Consider the following 12,782-nt stretch of genomic DNA (forward strand, 5'->3'; position numbering starts at 1 on the left):
ATAGGATTTTAGGGAACATTAACTCACGTGTTACTGTGATGCTGTGATTTATTATACTGTTGCTATTATTAATGCTTCTTATGTGCTATGCAATGAACAAATTTAAGCTAGACATGATCCTTCTCGTGGAGTTTGCCTTCCAAATAACATATGATAAAGGAAAAAAGATAAGGGAAGACGGGCAGTTGATCTCAAGAACATGGACATAAGGTGACTAATAATGGGCTGGAAAAATGCCCAGGTTGTGGGCACGGAAGCTGAGCCATGCCAGTCACACTGGAGGAGGAGGAAGGTAGTCAGATGAGAGGAGCAGAGCCAAATGCCCATTCCTGCAGCACGGCTCCTGTGTCCCATGGCACTGGGTACACACAGATCAGCCATGCTCGTGGAGCCCTCTGGCACTGCCTGCTGAAGTGCTACCACAGCTGTGGGTTTGGAAACCGGAGATGAGTTGTGGATGCTCCATCAATGTTCAAGGCCAGGTTGGATGGGCTCTGAGCAACCTGATCTAGTGCAGGTTGTCCGTGCCCATGGCAGAAGGGTTGGATTGGATGATCTTTAAAGGTCCCTGCCAATCCAAACCATCCTACAGTTCTGTGAATTTTTTGTATATGGCAAGTCTAGAAGTAAGATGGTAAAACCAGCAAGATCTAGTCAAAGGGAAAAAATCTGTTACATTTGCTTATTTTTGCCTCATACACTTTTCAGCAAGGACATGCTCTACAGTGCCAGGGTTGCCTCCTGTATCTTCCTACATGCAGCTTCAAATCCCCAGTGTTTCAGGACCACAATTATGCACAGGGAGCCACTGTCAGAAGAAAAGCACGGTGGTTTCTCTTGGGCTGGGTAGAGACCCAAACCACCAGTTTTAGTTCCTCTACCTGCCTTTTCTCCTGTGATTCTCCTTTCTCTCCACAGTTTTGTTGGGGTTGCTTCGGGAAGTCAATCTCCTCACTCCATTTCTGTGTGTCCTGCAGGCTGTAGCAGGTGATGATTCTGCAGCATCCCCTTCCTGTCCTTGAGGTCTGTCAGCCTCTCCATCAAGAGGAGACACTCCAGCTGAGGGTGCAGCTGCTGGAGCTACCAGCCAGCCAAGGCTGCTGGGTGGCAGCACTCAAGAGGAAAGGAGAAGTATCCAGAAAGGCCTGACCAGCAGTGCAATACACAGAAACATGCTCCTTCCTGGAAAAAGTGAGGGGTTTCAGTCTTTTTGAGAACCCCAAAGAATTTTCCTCCACCTTCCTACAGTAGGAGAGGTTGGTCAGACACTGGACTGAACCATCCTCCCAGCCCACCAAGAGTCTCTGTTCAAAAGACTTGTGTACAGCTCAGTAAAGCAAACTTCCAAGCTGTCTAGCCCCCTTGACCCAATTTAAGGCAGGTAGTGATGGAGACAGTGTCAGCTTTTACTGGGACAGACTTTGCTGAAGGGAGAACTGGCTCTGAAAGATGTAGGTTCCTGTCCTATGAAGGAAGTGAGATCAGGGATTCAAAGACAGTGTTATTTAAAAATCTGAAATGTCCATTTTCAACTCACTAAAATCTGGCATTGATAATTTCTAGTTCTCCTAAAAGACGAAAATATCAAAGGGGAGCAGTGAAGAGTCTTTGTGCAATGAGTGTCATCAAGGGAAGATTGTCCCTGACAGCTGACAGTGAGTGAGCCTGATGAGTGGCTTCACCTATTTGCAACTCTGCATCAGCACCTACCAAATGGAGACAACAGCTCAGGTCAGGGGTGAAATGAGACTGGGCCTGTACTTGAAACTAGAGTTATCCTAAAGAGGAAGGTGCCCAGGAAATTGCAGACAGCATTATAATGGTAAACACCAGAGTGAGTATATTCTGTAAGGAGCTGGTAAACCCTCTAGCAAATGAGAACTGAGTTAACTTCTGCTTTTCCTTGTGTCTGCCCTCCTGGCAGTATTAATTATTAAGGAGTTGAAGTCAATTCAGAACCCTCTAACAGTCCATAACAGTCCCATTATTACCACCTGAACTTCTTGGCACCACACAAGTACATGGTTAGTGGCAGACACAGACCTACTAAAGCCAAGGAGATGCTCCAGAATGTCAGCTACTGGAATGCTCATAGATATTAATGAACTCACAACTTTTCCATGAGATGGGTCAGTATTGTTAACCCCATTTACAAACAAGGATATTGAGTAAGACAGAGGGGAAGTGACTCACTGAAAACCGCTCTGTATTAGAGACAGGAATAGGACTCAAATCTCATGACTCCCATTCCTGAGTCTCAACCACTATTAGATTGAAGCCGTAGAGCTCCACATTTGCTGAGAGCTGGAAGAGGGAAGAAACAAGAGGTGGGAAGGGTGGGGAGCTTCTTTGAATCAAAACTAAATGCAAGTTTCCTGGAATGAAGCCACCACTAATTTCAATACATTTACTTAGATCTTGAGCTTTGGGATGGCATGAGCAGCTGTGAATCATCTTGGCCAGTCAAAGGAATAATTAATTGTTGTGGGTAAATCTCAAAAGGTTTAGGGGTCAGGTAAGGTAAGCAGCAAAGCTTATCCTTGACTGCTCTTTTCTGCTCTGCAAACTGGAGGCATTCACTAGAACACTTACCCTGTGGATTCCTTATGCCAGATCTGTCCATCTGTTGCACACACTTTCTGCCTCGTCTTCTATTTTGATTATAAACTATTCAGTGCTGGGATTGTCTCTATTTTAGAGGGTTTTGTAGTACCTGCCATCATACAGCCTTGATATATATAAGGATAAAGAAGTACCAGAGGTACAGCCATTGCCCAAATAGTAATAGAGGCTGAACAGTTTGGTTCCTGAGATTTTTTATGCTTCCTGATTATAGCAGGAGTGGTTTCCTTGATAGTGGTTCTTTGATAGTTTTGCTCCCAGCACAGCTCGCAACCAGGAAGCAGAAGAATGCAGAGCAATGATAGCCAGGATTTGCAGAGCAGCTCAGCATGCATGATCAGAAGCAGGTTTGCAAAAGGGCTCAGCTCCCATTTAGGCACCAAAATCACTACCTAGATTTAAAGAGGTGCCAAGCTGGTGGGCTACAGAGCTCTTTAGAAGATCCAGCCCTCATGGCAGCTTGTGAGTGTTTGAGGATCTGGCTCAGTGTTTCAGATTGAAAAGGAACCAGGGCTGTGTGAAAAGCCCCGTCTCAGTGTTGGGTACTGTTATTTTTCCAGGTTCCAGCCCCTCTTAGATACTGTGAGATGAAACGTGCAAAAAGGTCTTGTGCTGTCCATTAGCTCTTGATTCCAAACCAAAATGTAAAGCTCAGTGTAAAAGGATGCCTTTTATTCCTACTCTCCTGCCCTGAAAACTCAGCTCCTCCTTGGGCCGAGCCTGAGGTTGTGATTGCCCTTCAGATCCTAAGGCTCCTAACCAGGCCAAAGGAAATCTCATGGAAAAGGGAGCTCTGAGTGTTCTTTCCCAGTGTCCCTAACCCTTAACTCGTCCCTGAGTTAAGGAGGCAGTGTCCCATGTGATGGATTGTCCCTCAGGGTCACAGCTCTAGAACAAGACAGGGTGCTTCCCACCTGGACCTCTAACCATTCCTGCTCCTTTTCTGTTCTGGTGCAAATAGTGCCAAGCTATTGATGGTTTTTAAAAAGTTTAATTTTTTCACGGGGTAGAATAGAGGCACTGCAGGGCTCATCTGTAACATTCCTGTGGAAGCCCTGAGAACCTCACTGAGAGCCCATAGGCATGGAGGAATTTAAAAGCCCTCAAGCCATGTCTGAACTGAGAACTTCAGAGCACAGACTTTCAGGTTCAGTTTCATTTTGAAAACGTCTGTAATGAAACATTTTGATATTTAAAAATTATTATAATTTACTTTTCCTTCCATGGGAAATTTCAAATATGTCACTTTTTTTTTTCCTTGAAATAGAACTCTACATCCCCCGCATAAATTTTGCAGGAATTTTCCCAAATTTCCAGATTCTAGGATTACCTATAAAGCAGACATGCTGGCTTTCAACCCTCTTCGGTGCCCTTACTCCACAGTCTTTTTTCCAATTATGATTACATTTTAAAGAAAGAGTTTATAATCCCTTGCCAAAAAAAATGAGCTTCTTTTAGGTTCCAAGTCTGGAGAAAGGTTCCCTTTTGTTCCTACTAAAGAGATATGTTGCCTGCTGCTGACTGGGAGCAGAGACACTCCTGCATTCCCAGCCCTGACACTAACTGCCCCTGTGGCCCCAGGCTAATCACTTAAATGCTCTGGCTCAGTCTCCCCATTGGTAAAACAGAGATAATGATACTTACCATCTTCTTCACAGGGGTGTTGCAGAGGAATAATTAGTTTGTGTCTGTAAAGCACTTTGAAGATAAAAAGCACAATACAATTGATAATAATTATTGCTATGCAGACTGGTTCTCCCTTCCCCAACAACTTACTGGTGCAGAAAGGTAAGGAAAGCCCTGAACTGAACCGTCTCCCAGTAGAGCCCCAGTTTCAACAGAGGTTGAAAAGCCAAAACCATAAGCCAGCCACCCCAAAATTTTTAAGCTTTAAATCTGCTCTAGTGACCCTAGTTCCAAGTTGCCAAAGTTAGACGTATCACTGCATGGAAGGGAGATTTGTTTTTCACTGTCTCTTTTTCTCTAGTCCCTCGCAGTTTTTAATAGCATTTTGTGCCTTCAAAAGCTTCCATCAGTCCCTGATACCTCTGCCTCGCCTGGCATGGGGCAGCAGCTTATTATACACGAGTTCGTTACAGCCTTGGCTTCAAAGCTCCGCGGTTCAAAGGGTGCCAGAAGTGTTGAACAGGTCAGCACTTTAATGCTGATCCACACATCTTTAGAGGGCAGTAACATCGCCACAGTTTTGTTCCTCGGGGAAACAGAGAATAACTGGTTTGTAGAGTTCCCTTTGGCCTTAGCGCTGGCCACAGAATTGGATGCTCCTGGTGGCAGAGATCAAGCGTCACGGAACCCTGGAGTGGGTGAGCGTGGAGGGCTGTGATGTAGTGAATGAATGAAAATGTGCCTTTGTGAGTCACTGACTTGTTCTTAATGGCAGCTGTGGAGGAACAGGGGAGGATAAAGGAATAGGGGGGTAAAGGAGCAAAAAGTAGCAGAAAGGATAAAATAATCTGAACTAGTTCTTTCCATGCACTTATTTTTTGAGACAAGTGGTAGATGTACCTAAAAATTACCAAAAATCAATCAGAGAAACTACTACTCCAAAGGTACTTTCTGCAAAAGCAGAACCAGATCCTCTTCTTGGACTTAGGTGGGGGGACATGGGGGACAAGAAACAAAACAACCTAGATATGGAATATTGGCTAGAATATTTTCATTTGCACATAGACTTGAACTTCCTGTACCGAGAGGCAAAGCGTTCTGCAGAAGGCCCATCTCACTGCATTTATGACCCAAGAGGAAGCAAGAAAATACAGAAATAATTCTGTTCCACAGAGATCCTGAAGATCATTTTCCAAAGAGACAGTTTGAAGAAGTAACATTTGAGTCACTGGACATAAGCTGAATCCAAATATTGAAAGTAAACACCAGATCTTCTTTTCTGGTATCAGCCAAAGCAGAAGAAGCCATTGTTACACTGGGTATATTAATTTTCTGTTAAATTGATCTGAATCAGAAATGGTACCAAGCCCTAGAAGAGCTTTGCACACCCTGGTTTTAATCAAATGCAGGATGCCTGATGGCAGAATTTGCCCTGCAGTGTCTGGTTGGGAAATTGATATTAGCAGATTGCTTTGAGTAAGAGAACCAGAGACTTTAGAACAAGCAAACAAAACAAAAGGGGGTCTGTGAGGATCTTGGGAAGAGCTGTGCTCTGCAGCACATGAAATGTATCACAACACAGCCCTAGCAGAAGGCTGCCACATCTCCTGGGTGTGATTTATTGCAAAGCATCACTTAAATACAGAGCCTACAGACTGCAGATACCTAGAGAGTGGGCATTTCCAGACAATTACAAAAAGATTATTTTGATGGCTTAAGTAGAATGTGGATCTTTCAGTTGAAATGGATGAATTTCTCACCAAGGAATGATTCAAGAGAGAAAAGTAAAAGATGTGGACTCCAACATAATAGGGTCCATCCCAGCTGCCTGATTTCAACCTGGTTGTGAGAAAAAACCAGCCCATAATTAGGACACCACTCATTTCTTATTTCTTTTGCTTCAATCCCTTGTTTCTGGTCCCTGGGGAGGGGGATTTCATTCACATAGAGCACACCTGTGGTAGCCCCTCAGTCTGCATTTCTGAAAGGCTTTTTTTTTGCCAGTGCTTGCCCAGTTCCACGCCCAGAGACTGATTTTCTGTTTGCACAACCATAGAGACTGCTGCAAAACCCTATATTTTAGTGAGAATATGGAGCCTACCAAGTGCACAGGTGCCTGTAAAAGGTAGATATTTCCTTTGGGAAGGAGATGATGCTGCATTTGGTCCAATCTATGGAAGTGTAGCTCTTCTGAGTCTCAGGTGAAACTATAAAGCTTCCCTGTCTATGAAGCTTTGTCCTCCTGCTCAGTTTGCCTTAGGCTCAGCCATCCTTGCACCTTCAGAAAAATACTCAGAAATACATTTCCCTGCTTCTTTTTCCAGGGCCTGGGTGGCATGATCTCTTAATGCATCTGCCTGTTTATGTTAGCAAAATGGAAAGCAGCTTTGTTTATGGAAAAGATCTATTTTTGTTTTACTTTTTTCTCTCAACTAAACTGACTTTTATCCAGGATCGTGTTTTGCTTTGGGAAAAGAAATGTGCTGCAATTCTTAGCCCTAGCTTAAAAGTCAGGTCAAGAGGAAAGGGGGAAATCCTGATGATATTATTTAATTTTGTAGGATTATCCTGCAGCCTGGAAATCTAAAAAACCGGAAGAGTTAATATCCCGTCTTCCCTGACACTTCTTGCTCTGTGTCCTTGTGCGATGACATTTGCTGTTCTCCCACATATATTTACACAAGCCAGATCAGAAACAAGACCAGTATTTCCATCATTTGGGCAGGGGGACAGTGTGTGGCATCCAGGGGAGAAGGCAATTTCAGAAGCCATCATGCTCCCCTGAGGATAAATCATGTCATTGTGTGTCTTTCAAGTTCCTCAGATTTTGATCTTGCAAGAGATCGAACAGGATCAGGTCATGGATGGTAGATTTTGAATGCAGACCCATGATGTGGCATCATGACATGGAGATGATGTGGTGAGGTGTGGAGCACAGAGTGCAGCCTTTTCCCTCTGCAGCCATCGTGGAGAATCTGAGAAACAAACCCGTGTGTGCAGACTGCCAAAACATAAAGGGATCTGCTCCTGGCTTGGGAGGAGATCTGCCCAGTCCTCATCATGACACACTGCTGAGCAGGTTTTGACAAAAACTGACACTGAAAGCTTGGTTCTGATTCTAGCTCTGTTGCTGGCTCACAAGATGGATTTTGTCAATTTTCCTCATCTTCCTCAAGGAGATGAAGATCACACCTGCCTGCTTTGGAGAGCTGTTCTGCCCTCTTTGCATGTGTGGTATGGAATTAGGGGTTGTATGAAATATGGCCATCACTTTATGACATTTAACATGGTGAATTTATGGTGACACCCATCTGTAAACATATAATATATCCTTAAAGCTCTGTGACATAGGGAATATATTATCCCAATTTCAACTATGATGGTGTGTTATGGAAAACAGTGGCAGCACTGTCTACTATGAAGGTTGTCTGACTTTTCCCAATAACATGTGTGCGATTTTTTATGATGTATATAAACATATCTGCATTAAAACCACTGTCTTCATGCAATGCAGGGCACTCAAAATTATGGAAATTACAGATTTTAGGTAGGCCATGCAGCTTCAGTTCAACCCCCGCTGTGTGTATGGCTCCATGACACAGTCATTTAGCATATAACCACACAGATTTCATTCCACATTTTCCCTGCTTCCATTTTCAGAACCTTGTGCAAATCACAGCACTGGTTGCACCCTTCAGACTAATATCCATGGGAATCTTTAAATACAAGCTGTTAAAGTGACCTAAATGTAAGAGTTTGCTGCTACTACCCAGTAATAACACGATAGGATAGCCAGGGTAGGCACTATCAAAAAGGATAATGAACAATGATAATAACCCTTAATAAGTCATAAGAAATAATAAAGTAGGTAATGAGGTGCCAGTTTTCACAGTTAGCTGTGAAATGTTTCTCATGTTGACTTGAGAAAAACCATATAAGGGGATGAAAATGGCCATTTCAGTTGATTTACTCTCACTTCCAACATTTCTTCCTAACATCAAATTTGTGAACTGGAACAACGTAGCTTAACTATGTTCTGATACATGTTCTGTGCAGAGAAATCCTTTGAAAAATGCAGAATCAATTGAAGAACAAGGAACAATAAGATATCAGCTAGTTTCTGGCTGTTTTCCCATCTGACATTGTAAAAACATCCAGGACAATTTGTTTAATTTGAAATAGAATAGTGAGCCACGGAACCATCCTGGAACCCCTCCTAGCACATATGCACATACACAGACCCCAGCAACTCGCTCCCTACCCACAGCCATCTGTCATGTGTGCCAACTGGAGCAAACCACTCCTATTACTCAACAAGGAGCTCATTATAGCTTCCTGTTCATCCACGGGGCTTCTGGAAAAGCTCACATTCAGGGCCAATGTGCAGCAGGGAGGGATGGCATTCAGGACTGGGGTGCAGTCTCTTCCATTGCTTCCTGTCCACATCAAAGTGCAGGCATTTCAGTGACAACTATTATTACTGTCACCCAGGAGAACATCCTTTCTTCCTGGAACCCTGTTATGACTGGTAGGCAATCCAGGCTGACCTGCTCTGGACTGCTTCAAGAGTTTATTTCATTTTCCTTATCTGTAAGTGTGTTTCGAATCATTCATTTAATTTAAATTTTCCCCAGTTTCCCATCACCACAAGGGAAGTACTCACTGGAGTATATTTTCAAGAGATACCACAGCTCAGTTCCACCATCACAAACTTCATTCCCTGTGATTTCACTTGTGGTCAGCCCAAATTTGTTATTTCAATGCCATTTCCTTCCCTTGAAACTCCTTCAACTCTTTGGACAGAGATGATTTTATTACATTGAATTATTCAGTGTCCAGCACAGCAAGGACCTGATCACAAATATTGCAATATATTATAAAACAAGAAATGGCAAAGCTACAGAGGAAAACTCTGGCATAAAACCAAATCCTTTTTCTTAATGTCTACCTGAAGCAGATGCTGGTGGTACATGTAGCGTGTGGGGCTTTGCTGATTTACACCCTTGTAAAAATCAGTATTCAAAGCTCCTTTTCATGTGCAGCTTCCATCTAAGTAAAGGAGATACTGCATATCAAAGGCAGCTGCACCAGCCACTTTAGATTTATTAGTAAATCCATTGAAAAAACATTTCCAATGAAATAAATCTCAGCCTGCTGACTTCCTCCTATTCTTTACTTATCCTCTTATTGATTTTTGTCTCAGAGATTTAAACCTCTCAATTTGTTTTATGAGACACTTGTCGAACAGATGACAAGAAAAAAGACAGTGCTGGATATTTTCTTTAGCAGTTTTAAGTAGAAATAAAGAGCATTTCTTTGAAATTAGTCTTGCTCCTGTGACATAGTAGGAAGAAAATATCTGACAAGCCCTTTAGAAGGCATTATCTCTGTGCATAGAGAAAGCTTACGGGCTGCCACCAACACAGCTTTGTGGCAGCAGTGCCCCAGAAGCTCATTGACAAGTTTGACATGTAAACAAGCTGTTGCTAAAAATATTTAACCTGGGGGACCCAGGCTAGTTGAAGGGGCTAGTAATGGAATACAGATCCTTTCACCTCCAGGCATCTGTTCCAAGCTACGCCATTGACTGAAAGTCATTATCGCTGGATGGCTGTGCAGAGGAATGAGTAGGTGGGCTCTGCTCTGTGTCTCGTGAGCAAATTGGGGCAATGCTGAACCACACTGGGATTTTCAACAGAAAGCTGGGACCTGGCACTGTCTGGTGGCTGGGGCCACTGCTCCCAGGAGGAAAATGTCCTCAGTTTATCCCCCTGCAGCTCCCCTCCAGGTCCATGTCATCTGGCAGACACGTTTGTCTTTGCAACAGCCCCTTCCCAAGCCGCTGTTGCTGTTCTGGAGATGAGAGAAGATGGGGAGAGAAAATGGAGGGGGACATCCATCCCCACCCTGCTGCTGCCTCCTGCCCCACAGCCTCAGCCTGTGCCAGCCGATGAATGCCAGGCACTGCCCTGGAGCCCACATGCCAGCTGGTCATTTCTAAAGGCTCCCAATTTGATTCTAAAGGTTCTGTAATCATACTTTTCCAGGAAAAGATACGCATAGGCTAAAACACCACCTCCACCCTGCAGTCCCACCTTCTGGAGCAGGAGTGACAGTGACAAGGCAGCACAAGGGACACTCCTGAAAGCAAAGCACTGACATTCACCCTTGGCAGGCCAGAGTCCTGCCAGACCAAGTGCCTCTTCTCAGTTCCACAGGGTTGGGAAGTTAGGGAAGGGGAATTTCTATCCCCACACGTTTTAAATTGCTGTTACTTCACCTACCCTCCTTTGCTCTGGGCTGTGTGCTCCGATGGCGCTGCCAGCTCTCAGGCAGTCAAACAGCTTTCCCTCCATTTTGTTACTCAGCTTGAGCAGCTCTACACCTAAAATCAGGCACTGAAGAGAGACTCAGAGGCAGTGCCACTAGCCCACAGACCTTGGGCTGTGTTACCCCATTTTAGTGTCATTTAAACTCAGCTTTGTTCCCCTGAGGTGGCAGCAGTGCCCTCACAGCAGCGGCCAGGCCTCAGCCACGCTCTGGGGCTGCGCCTCCTTCCCTCAGCCATGGTGGTGCCAATCAGGAGCCCTGCCCTTCACAGCCTCCCGGCAGCCTGCACAGCTGAATTTCACCTCATGTCACACACATTATATAAATATATATATATATGTCATGTATATATATGCTATAGGTGGGAGAGATTGCTCGCAGGCCAGGGTTTGTTGGGGTATGGAGGCCCTGACATCCTGACAGACCAGGACGTCAGTGAGAAGGCCGGCCTGGGGGAAAAAGGTGGGAAACCCTCACTCAGTTCCTGCTGTCTAGAAAAAAGTTTTTTCCCAAACTTGGTGTTTCTGCCCCAATGGCTTCAGGCTGTGAGGGGACTGGTGCTGTGTCATCAGCCGTGAGCTGCTCTGAGGGGGATTTAAGGCTGGTCTTGTGTCCTCACAGGCCTTTCTGTGCCACTAAGCAGGAGGATTTTAGTTCCATTATGTTGTCTTCATGGGGTTTTTTAAATTACAAACCTAGCACCTCTTCTAGTTCCCATTTACAGGGTTTTCAATTCCCATTTACAGAGAAATCTCGTCCCAGGAGCTCCAGGGCAAGCTCCCTCTCCACAGGCACAGGGACAATGTTGCCAGGCAAGGTTGGTGTTAATTTAACTTTGGGAATAGCAGGAACAATAGGACTGGAAGGGGCCTTCTGGTTCATCAGGCTAGTCCTCTGTTGTTAGAGGCAACTACATTATATAATCCCTTTTGCAAATGATGCTGGCTCTATCCTAAAGCAAGCTGGGTTATTTTTGTCCCCCTGTGTCCATGGGAAGGCCCTTGGAGAACCTCCCTGCTGCAAGGACATCTTCATCCGAGGAGCATCTTGCTCACCACGCAGTATCTTTGTTATTCATCTCCAGCCATGCAGCCTGCTTTGAATCCTATTACATTTCATTCCTAATTCTGGAATGCCCAGGATCATATGAGTTTTCCCCTGGAATACTCTGGCCCTCCACATTTACAGCACTGCCCTTATTTTGTGTCACCAGTACAGTCCTACAGCAAGATCATTGATTCTGTTTGATACTTTTATCAGTCAAAAGGTTTTGCCTTGAGAAACTGCTCCAGTTACACGCCAACAGACTTCCCTTCAGCACGGCTCTCATCTTCCTTTTTGAAGGGAATGCATTGAGCAGAGCTTATCCAACCTGGGTAAATCTATTTATCCCCATACCTTTTTTTTTTTTTTTTTTTTTAGATTCAAATTCAAGGATGTATCTGCAACTCATGTTCTTCTGTCATATATTGGTAAGGATGCTGTGTCCCATGTTGGCTGAGAGCTTTATGAACTCCAGCCCCCTGGAGAACCCCTGGATGCCAAACCTTACTATATCTCTTATATATCAGCATATGTTCCCTGTATCTATAACATCCATTATCTTTGACTCTATGCAGATTTTTGGACACAATTAATTTTTACCCTTTCTACAGGACTTGTTTCCATCTGATATTTTGGCAGGACAGGAGAGAAAAGGAACAATGCAAGACCTTTACTTAGTGCAGAAAATCCAGAGGGATCTTCTGTTTTCTTGTATACTGACTGTCCCATGGATGGTGGGCATTTCAGAGGAGGGCTCCTGTTACAAAGAGACCTGTTTCCCACTCTCTTTTTTGGCACTTCTTAGAAGGCCTCTTTGGAAGGGACTAATGGCCCTCTGGGACAAGCCCTCTTCTGCCAATAACCATAGGTCAAAAGTTAAACTGAACAGTGGAGAATGAAAACCGGATAAAATACACTATAAATCTTGGCATTCTAATTGAGAACTGTCCGGTGCAAACTGCACTAGTGTGTCTGGTTTACCTCAATGCTCTACAAGAGACCAGATCCCGCTTTCCTTAATGGCTTGAAGTACCCTACTGATTTTTACTGGGACTTCTCACTTGATTAAGACAAGCAAGATTTGGTCTTTGAAAATACTTAAAGTTAATACAATTTCTGCAGCCATAGCAGCAGAATGATGGTTTTGATTTCACAGTAAA

The 12,782-nt window shown here is 44.2% G+C and overlaps 1 protein-coding gene and 2 long non-coding RNA genes across 10 annotated transcripts in view; 1 reads left to right on the forward strand and 2 right to left on the reverse strand.

The window, feature by feature from the left end:
* Positions 1–10,833, reverse strand: part of LOC137485641 (uncharacterized) — a 42,969-nt gene extending 32,136 nt beyond the window's left edge. The window contains exon 1 of the long non-coding RNA XR_011005410.1: positions 10,529–10,833. This is a non-coding gene — a long non-coding RNA (uncharacterized lncRNA). The remainder of the gene's footprint in view (positions 1–10,528) is intronic.
* On the reverse strand, positions 3,484–5,157 carry LOC137485512 (uncharacterized). The gene is made up of 3 exons (XR_011005345.1): positions 4,669–5,157; positions 4,267–4,320; positions 3,484–3,792 (listed from the first exon to the last, which is right to left on the reverse strand). It is a non-coding gene; the product is annotated as an uncharacterized lncRNA (long non-coding RNA).
* Positions 10,834–11,365: 532 nt separating the features above from the next.
* Positions 11,366–12,782, forward strand: part of CUX1 (cut like homeobox 1) — a 307,420-nt gene continuing 306,003 nt past the window's right edge. For 7 of the 8 annotated variants that reach the window (XM_068210258.1, XM_068210246.1, XM_068210247.1 and 4 more), the window contains exon 1: positions 11,366–11,395. In XM_068210258.1, coding sequence (XP_068066359.1) covers positions 11,381–11,395 — 15 coding nt within the window. In that variant the 5' untranslated portion in view covers positions 11,366–11,380. Of the gene's footprint in view, positions 11,396–12,000; positions 12,051–12,782 lie in introns of those variants that run through there. The other variant, XM_068210249.1, reaches the window with a different exon arrangement.

The sequence above is a fragment of the Anomalospiza imberbis genome, chromosome 20 (genome assembly GCF_031753505.1).
Source record: "Anomalospiza imberbis isolate Cuckoo-Finch-1a 21T00152 chromosome 20, ASM3175350v1, whole genome shotgun sequence".
Taxonomy (NCBI): domain Eukaryota; kingdom Metazoa; phylum Chordata; class Aves; order Passeriformes; family Viduidae; genus Anomalospiza; species Anomalospiza imberbis.